Raw genomic sequence first — 8742 nt, forward strand, 5'->3', positions numbered from 1 at the left:
CATCATTACAAAATTACATCACTATAATTTATGTGTATAGGAATGTTGAACGACCGCTACTCATTCAGAGATAGTTTAAAGGAAAGACGTTAGTTCCAATCGTTTCATATCGTTGTTTTCCCAATCATTAAGCGCTAGAGGGCGCCAAACATCAAGACACGATTTTTTTTGTGCGCGAGCATAGTAATGTTATCAGAACTTTGTAAAATAACAAAACCACCGATAATCAATCAATTTAAATCAGGAAAGGACTCTTGGAATAATTATCATTATAAGCACGCCTGCTGTCAACCTTGAACCGTCTCCAGAAAATAATTTTAGGTTGGTAGGTATACAGATACAATACTTCAAATAAAATAAGAAATAACATACTACATGTAAAATATCTAGAGTGTGAATGCTGATACTGCATTCATACTAATAATTATCCATGTAATTGATATAGCAAGTACCCAAAGCGCATTTCTTTTGCCTGTTCATTCCGCTGTAAATAATCCTACTGGCCTCGGATACCCCAGGAGTGATGGACCAATCAGAGATCTCGGTTTAACTAGCCAATAGGCTTCTCCGTGCGCCCGGGACGGTGAGGTTGTATCACAACTTGGGAGAGGCGCTTGTCCATTGCGCTAATTGGAGCGCGCAACTGGACGCGTTCATCTCACAGTAACAAATACTTGTCTGTTTTTTTCAAGACGTACGGGACCCCATCCCGGGACAACTAACACGCGACTTCCTTTGATGAAAGTGGAGGCAGCAGGTGCGCCCTCACGCGCACACCATGGCCCGAGTGAGCTCCGTGGACGCGCTCTCCCGAAGGAACAGCAAACTTGACTCTTTCCTGAAGAGGAACACGGAGCGGGGCGTCTACGAGCGGATCCGGGCCTACGAGCCGTGTGTGGTGATCTCCGAGGCGGTTAACAAGGTCTACATGCACGTGATCCTGAGCGATGAGTGCGTGTACCTGACGGAGTACCCCCCTCGCACGCTCACGGCGGTCCTCAGCTTCAGCCAGATTAGGAACATTGCCCTGGTGAGTGGGGCTCTCTCAAAAGTCATCTTCTGTATCTCGGTTGGTTGCTAGAACCATATGAGAACGTGTCATGTCATTCAAAATTTAAACGTGCAGAGTTTTGATTTGCATCCGTCCATCCTCTCATCCATAAATGACCGCTCAGCGCAATGCAATTTAAATTACGTAAATTGCTTTGTTTTGATAATCTGTCAGAAGATGAATTGCTACTACAGTAACCCATTCACCTAGTAAATCCAATAGCAATTACTCACTCTACTCTTCTATCTTCTCTTTTTTCATAATTTCACAATGAGATGAGGTTGTTTTGATCCCAGATGGGACATACTGTACTTTGTGTTATGTCAGAAAGTACTTGCAATAGGAATTTAAATATGCAAAAAAAAAAGTAAAACATTGAATAATAGTAAGAAATGAAATATGTATACAGTAATTTCTTTACATTGGAAACTGTCGACACGCACACACAATAGATAAGACAAAAGGATGTAATCTCTATCCCCTGTTCAAATGGAGGCTCTATTGTGGCTAAAATGCATTTCAGTTACCGTGCAAGCCAATATTCACAACCCTTATTCAAGATTTTGCCTATTTCACCTCAAACTCCAGGCGGATTTAGGCCTAGGTACCAATGACGTTCAGGACGTTTAGGAAGATATTCAGTGTTCGAATGAGGAAATTATAGGAACTAAATGCATTTGATTGGGAATGTTATTATTCATACAAGAGGCTCACAGCTTTAGACTGTGACTAGAATTATGACCCCAAAAATGCTCCATCTCCATCTCCTGTAGTGATATATGTATATTACACATTTGTAAATGCCATAGTTTATCCAGACATTTGAAATGGATAGACTAAGGAAAGAAAGAAGTTGGTTTTGTCTACTTATACTCACACACACACACGCACACACACACACACACACACACACACACACACACACACTGCCATACGTCTTCATACAGTTTTTCTTTCGATTATAGCAGAAACAGTACAGGAATAAGCTGTAAAATCTGTAAAAAAGCTGTAAAAAGCTCGATTACCTAACTAATGAGAAAAACACAATATCCTATCTCACATGGGTGACCACCAAGTAACCACCAGTGACAAACATCCAGGCAACCATGACTTTTATAGCTGTGCGTGCACGTGGCTAATTAACCTGGCCCTCGTTATGTCTGCTATGGGGCAGGGATTACAGGTAAGCCTGTCTTCTTGCTCTGTCAAGAATACTGGCTGTTGCTATTAGTGCTGTAGATTACCCACTTGACCTCTGCTTCATCTCAAGGATTGACAATGAATCCAATCCTCTAACGTAGTCTCAAAGAGGTGCATTCACAAATGTAGAATTGGAAACAGGGCTTTTTTCAGTTAGGGGTTTTGGTTTAGATTATAAGCAGCGGTAATTGTTTTACACACGTTTTATAGTAAGACGTAAGCCCAACTATTCCCTTGTTATGGGCTAAAGGGGTGATAGGCCACCAGGTGTGCGTATGTGATTAGCCATTACAAGCCGTTTGAATATCTATCCATCCAGCATAAATCTAGGTGGACACTGGACACGCCCACTAGTGAGGTCACTAGGGCACAGGGAAAGGAAGATTTTCGGCTTGTATTGGCTAATCACACTTTAAGATAAGTTACGATGAATATAAAGATTTAATCTGGATATTCTGAACGTTTGGGCCTTGGAGAATGACGAGGACAAAGCGGTCTAGTCAAGGCTGAACATTCTGTTCCACAGTCACAGAATGTGTGTGTCACCATGTACACCACTGAGGATTCAGTACTTTCAAGGGGAACTGTCCCACCCTTTTCTTACATGAGAGAGCCCTGCCTCATATGCATGTTGTACTTGTACGTGAATCCCAGACCGATGATGTCAATGGTCAAACTCTTCCCTTTAACAAAGCCATTCTCTGTGTTCTTCCACCGCAGGTCAACGATCTGCCAGACTTTCTGAGCGGGAAGGACAGGGAGTACTCCCAACACGTCTGTGTCCTCTATTCCACCAATAAGCCTGCGGGGAAGAGAGGTGATTGGGCGAGGAAAGGAAAGAAGGCGGGACTTCCTGTCCGAAGTTTCCCCTCTCGCAGAAACCTGCAGCTCCTGGTGCCCCATGGCCTAGAGGGTAAATGGCTCTCTGTAATCTTGCTTATACACCTCCTGCCCTCTATGTCTGTCTGTCTCACTGTCTCTCGCTCACTCCCTCTTTCTACCTCGCTCTCTATGTCTCTCCCTGGCCCTCTCGCTCTAACTCTCTCTCTTTCTCTCTCCCTCTGTCTAGCCCGCCCGCTAATATATAAACGTGCACAGGTGTGTGTCAGATGTCAAAACACTTAATCTGCGTCTAGCTTTTTATTGTTATATAACTCAAAGCAAAACAAAAACCTAACATTGTAATATTTGGGAGAGGGGCAGTATAAATATGCATCAGGGCGCATCTAATACTTTTTATTCAGTGTGTTCATGTTGGATTAGATTGTAATAAGATAGAAGATAGAAGATATCTATGATGATTATATGAATACATTCGTAAAAAACGTACTCAATCCTACTAACATACTGTTCTCTCCTCTCTCCCCCCCCCCACCCCAGGGGTACATAGTTGGAGGATCTCACCTGTTTCCCATCAAAGGTAAATATTACATACACAAAGCGTCAAAATTGCTTGTTTAATTCCCAGTCTATTCAAAGTGTTACATTACACACCAGAGAAGCTACAAGCCATGACATAGTTATCATCTTCCACACAAATCTTAGACTGGGTTAGAGCTGAGTTTACCATACAATCCGGTAAGAGTTTACCCTTTTTTGGCAAAAAAAAGCCCATGCCAACCAAAGACGCTTCCCAAGCAACCGTGGCCTAGTGCTACGCTAAGCTAACATGGCTCCATTAAAGACTAATGTTTGGTTGTGGTGTTTTATAGATGTAGGCTATTGCGGCATTTATTCAGCTGTTTTAAACAGCTTTTGTTGAGTCTCGACTCTGCCCTTACGTGTCCTTTGGGGGTTTTATCCAGCCGTTATCACCGCGTGCCAGATGGTCCTATGACAGCTAAAACCACAGCGATTGGTCGGTTTTTATAGAAAGCCGCGTGTCACAAAGACACAAAGAACACATGTCCTTAAAGCTGAAGAAGGAAGTGTCCTATCATCTTGATACCTTTCTAGGTGTCCTTTCTTAATGGGTCTAGCGTTATTGTGAGGAGGGTCACAAGTTTTGAGGCTGCCTATGAAGAATGAAGCTGGTTTCACTGGTCTCCCAGTTGAGGTCGGAGCTAAGGTTTAATGGAGGGTTTAACTGTTCGTGTATAGGCCGGTTTCCGTGACTCCAACTGACAGAATGTGTAAAATAGGTCATAGATATATTGGACGATTTAAAATGAGGTTTCCAATGAGCTTCATCTTGGCAGTTCTGAACAATTTATGTTTTCTTACAATACAGAATTATGAGTACATAATTATCCCACAATACAAAATGAATGTGTTGTATGTTATTTTGTAATAATAAAGCATTTATAACAATAGTTTCAGGCTTTTATTAATATTTTTCCTTAAAACCACTTAATGTCTTCCCCATTCATTCACAAGGAATTCATGATGTGCCTTTGGGGCGCTGGTAGCATAGCTTAGCCACAGGCAATAACAAAAGATTAGCCACAAAAAATGGTCCAGTAACGACAAGGTGAAACGACAAAGGAACCGACAGTGTCAGGTTTACTTTTAATCTACTTCATTCATTGGACACACGGGATCCATCATCACCACCTTTAAGGATAACACAAGAGGGTCGTACTTATTACAGCCGCGGTCACTGTCGTTGTGGTTTTGACACGTGCTTTCCTGAGCCAGCCACAAACTCATTTAAAATGTCTAAAGATGACCTGGGTAAGGGGAGCTGTAGCACTGTGGGCACAGTCCTGTGCCAGGTCGGCGATCCGGCGTACGCACGACCAGCTCATGACGTCTCGGATAGCTCATGACTAATTCAAGCAGGATGGAACACGGAAGTGGCTCAACTTACCTTCCACTTCCACCGAGAGGCTGGGGGTGTTATTGGGGTATTGTGCAGCTTCTAAATGGTTGAAGGGGGAGAGTGAAAACGCTTAACGCTTTGTTGACTCCCATCATGAAACACGGTCACCCATGTTGGAATTATAATTACATTAATAATTTGTTTTTGTGTACTGTGTTGACATGCAATTGTGGTGTCTTAAAATGATTTCGTTTTGGGGCACCAAAACAGAATGACATCAATTAAAGAAATATTTATTTAATAATAATACACGTAAAAAACTGTATTATACACAAGTCGTTTTAAGGGGCATCTTTCAATTGATTGGTTGTGTAAACTCATGCAACTAACAGGCATAGTCAGATACCAAAAATATTCATAGATTGAGCTGCCTGCCACTTTAAATGTGTCATTTTGATTCTGGGGTGACTTGGTGGTGCAGGACACTACAAGATCTGACTGGGTGTGAAATCCCTCAATGAAAGCTGTGGAGATAGCAAGTAATTCAGCTTAGCTGGTGGGAAATCACAAAACATTGTCAGCCTGTTTCGACTTGCCTTGCTACTACCCAATCAAAATGGACAATAAACTCTACTTTATTTTTCATTTAAGAATCAACAGTTCACTGGTTCAGGCCCAGCCATATGTATATGGTGTGACAATTCCTTCCTGGTCCTGCATTGAGAAAGAGTAGGAGCATCACGGCATACCCCCCCTGTTGTTCACCTTAAAGACACCACTGGCTCCGACCAATTTCCTGTGCTTTGTTGGTGTCTGTGTGTGTGTGTGTGTGTGTGTGTGTGTGTGTGTGTGTGTGTGTGTGTGTGTGTGTGTGTGTGTGTGTGTGTGTGTGTGTGTGTGTGTGTGTGTGTGTGTGTGTGTGTGTGTGTGTGTGTGTGTGTGTGGAAAGGTAGAAGTTAGGTGTGCCTCTCTCAACATGTCTGTATCATTAGGGGGTTGCTAGGGTAACAGGCCACAAAAAAGTGTGCAACTGCAATTAAAGGAAAATGTATGTTCGTAAAGTGTGTGTGTGTGTGTGTGTGTGTGTGTGTGTGTGTGTGTGTGTGTGTGTGTGTGTGTGTGTTGAGAGTGACGTCTTGAGGTTTAAGTGCTGTCTTTTGTGTTTCTGTTGATTGTTCAACCCTGGAAAGTCATAAACTAACATGCATGCACTCACACTCACGCACTCTCACACACACACACACACACACACACACACACACACACACACACACACACACACACACACACACGCATACATGGGAAGGTTGGTGGTGAATATTAGCCGAATGTATATCCTTTTCTATGCAGAACCTTCATAAAATGAGTATATACGATGCGTTTTTCACTCATTGATCGTTTTTGCTTTAGCTGTGCTTGAAACAAAGTTTCCTGATACAGAATTTAGTTTTTATCAGCCATTTCTCAGCTTGACTGCACTACTGAAACATTGTAATGCATCTGAGGCCAATAGCCATTGACTAATGTAATCGATTTGAATTAGTAGATTTGTAATTTGTCAGTTATAGATCATGAAGTGTGTGGATATATTTTGCTGCATAGTCACACAACCAGAAAACACCTTTCATTGTGCTCTTGATTCAATAATTACAAGCTTTCTTTTATACCTAGTCTTTAGCATGGAAGAAAATAAGCAAAACCTTTGAAAATATACGCTGTTGCCTAGCAACCTTTTAAGTGCCACGCCACATGCAGTTTCCTAATTGAAACGCTCACAAAGGACTGAGGTGATCAAGCATCAATGGATTGTGTGTCTACTGGTTTCCCCCTGCCCCACAGACTGGGAGCACAAGTTCAAGGGGAAGACGGAACAATATTTAGATGGGAATGTAATTAAAAAGATAAAGACACGTTTCCTGTTAGAGTTATTTCATCGCAGATTTCCGATCATTACTATTAATCACGGATAACCTTTGACATTGTTTTAAGCGCTTTACATCATTGAAATCTACATTTGCAAACTGCATTGTAGGGAGTGCGTACATTTTTTAATTCACCTTTTTCCTCAACATGTCTCACATTTCCATGGCTGTTTTTTGATGTCTGTGGTATATATATCTCACATTTCCATGGCTGTTTTCTGATAATGTCTGTGGTAGCATTCAAACATGGCCATGCAAATAAATAACCGCTTTGACCAATTTTATAAATTCTGCCCCCTTATGGCATTTTCCGGAACAAAGGATCCTTTGATTTACTTCCCCATTGAACTGACCATGAATTGCAAATTACAGCTGGAGAGTTTTGCAAGATCAATACCTCTGTTTATCGCCTGACCCCGTCTTCATCTCTCTCTCTCTCTCTCTCTCTCTCTCTCTCTCTCTATCTCCACTTTTTTCTCTCTATCTCCATCCATTTCTCTCTCTTGCTCTCTCACTCACTCACTTACTCACTCACACTCTCACTCCCTATTGCGGGCTCTCTCTCTCTCACTCTCTCTCTCTCTCTCTCTCTCTCTCTCTCTCTCTCTCTCTCTGATAAAGAGACCTAGGAGCAAAGTGTGCAGATGTGGAGCAGGAGCAGGAGGAGGTGTGGGCGCCCAGGCCGTCCGGCCGCTCCGCCTCCTGCCCCAACCCGGACACCATAGGTCTGGGTGGGAACTCGTTGCCACGCCGTTGCACCACCACCACCCCCTCAACGCCGGGGAGGACACCCCGGTTCCCCCTCTCACTCCCCACCTCCCCCCTGACTCTCCCGGAGGCTGGAGCAGCCACCGAGCCTAGAGAGGTAGGGGTGGTGGGTGGGTGGATGGGTGGGTGGATGGAAGAATGTGAGAATGGGGTGAACGAATTAATGGATGGATGGGTCTGTGTGCCCTGTGCCAAAAACATCCATAACTACTATTTGTATTCAATAAATACATTGTCTTCGTCACCCCACCATGGATAAACAACCCCCCATGCGTATACGGTGCAGATGGAATATTAGATTAGAATTCCTCACACACAGCATTGTGGGAACATGTAAGCGAGTCAATCAGTGTCCATGGAATCCTTCCAGGTGTCCAGACGGAGAAACTTCGTCCTGGACCGCCTCTTGAGGAGGGACCGGAAGAGGGTGGACAAGGGCGAGCGAGACGCCGGAGAGAGAGAGGCGGAGCTCCACTTGTACTCTGTGTCGCGCACCTCCCGCATTTACCTCCACCTGCAGAACTCGTGGAACAGTTACATCATCGTACGCAACTCCCCCTCTGTCTCATACCAAATGGCCCTTTGTATTACATTTTATCTGTCTTTCTTCCTTTCATCCATTCATTTGATTTTTCTTTGTGTCTTACTTTCTTTATCTTGCGTATCTGCTTTTGAACCTATCGAGCAAAACACTGTTTGTGTTTTACCCTTTATATCCAGTTTGTGTGTTTAAGTTTCACAGATTCAGAGATTTTTATTTGTCACATACTTGCACAGGATGTTCAGTGAAATGTTTGACGTTGAACTGTGTGTGTCTGCGTCTGTGCATCCGTCCAGAGGTCCACCCTGATGTTAGACCCGCTCTACAGGACGAGGTGCAGCACCCCACTCCACTCCTGTCCTCGTAAACACTCTTCCCCCCTCAGGTACACACAGCCCCTCCTCCTCTCACACCACGGGCCCGATTCATCTTGGTTCTCAACACCAGCTGGGTGGAGTCACGCGTTCAGTACCCCCACCATGACCCTAGCATTGACAAC

The 8742-nt window shown here is 43.5% G+C and overlaps 1 protein-coding gene across 1 annotated transcript in view; it reads left to right on the forward strand.

Moving 5' to 3' along the window:
- Nucleotides 1–778: 778 nt before the first annotated feature.
- cUnh12orf56 (chromosome Un C12orf56 homolog) overlaps nucleotides 779–8742 on the forward strand; it is a gene marked incomplete at both ends in the record, with an annotated part of 11633 nt that continues 3669 nt past the window's right edge. Inside the window, 6 exons of the mRNA XM_079755919.1 lie at nucleotides 779–1030; nucleotides 2972–3164; nucleotides 3632–3671; nucleotides 7556–7799; nucleotides 8073–8246; nucleotides 8540–8628. Coding sequence (XP_079612045.1) covers nucleotides 779–1030; nucleotides 2972–3164; nucleotides 3632–3671; nucleotides 7556–7799; nucleotides 8073–8246; nucleotides 8540–8628 — 992 coding nt within the window. The remainder of the gene's footprint in view (nucleotides 1031–2971; nucleotides 3165–3631; nucleotides 3672–7555; nucleotides 7800–8072; nucleotides 8247–8539; nucleotides 8629–8742) is intronic.

Source organism: Pollachius pollachius, assembly GCF_949987615.1.
Source record: "Pollachius pollachius genome assembly, chromosome: 18".
NCBI lineage: Eukaryota > Metazoa > Chordata > Actinopteri > Gadiformes > Gadidae > Pollachius > Pollachius pollachius.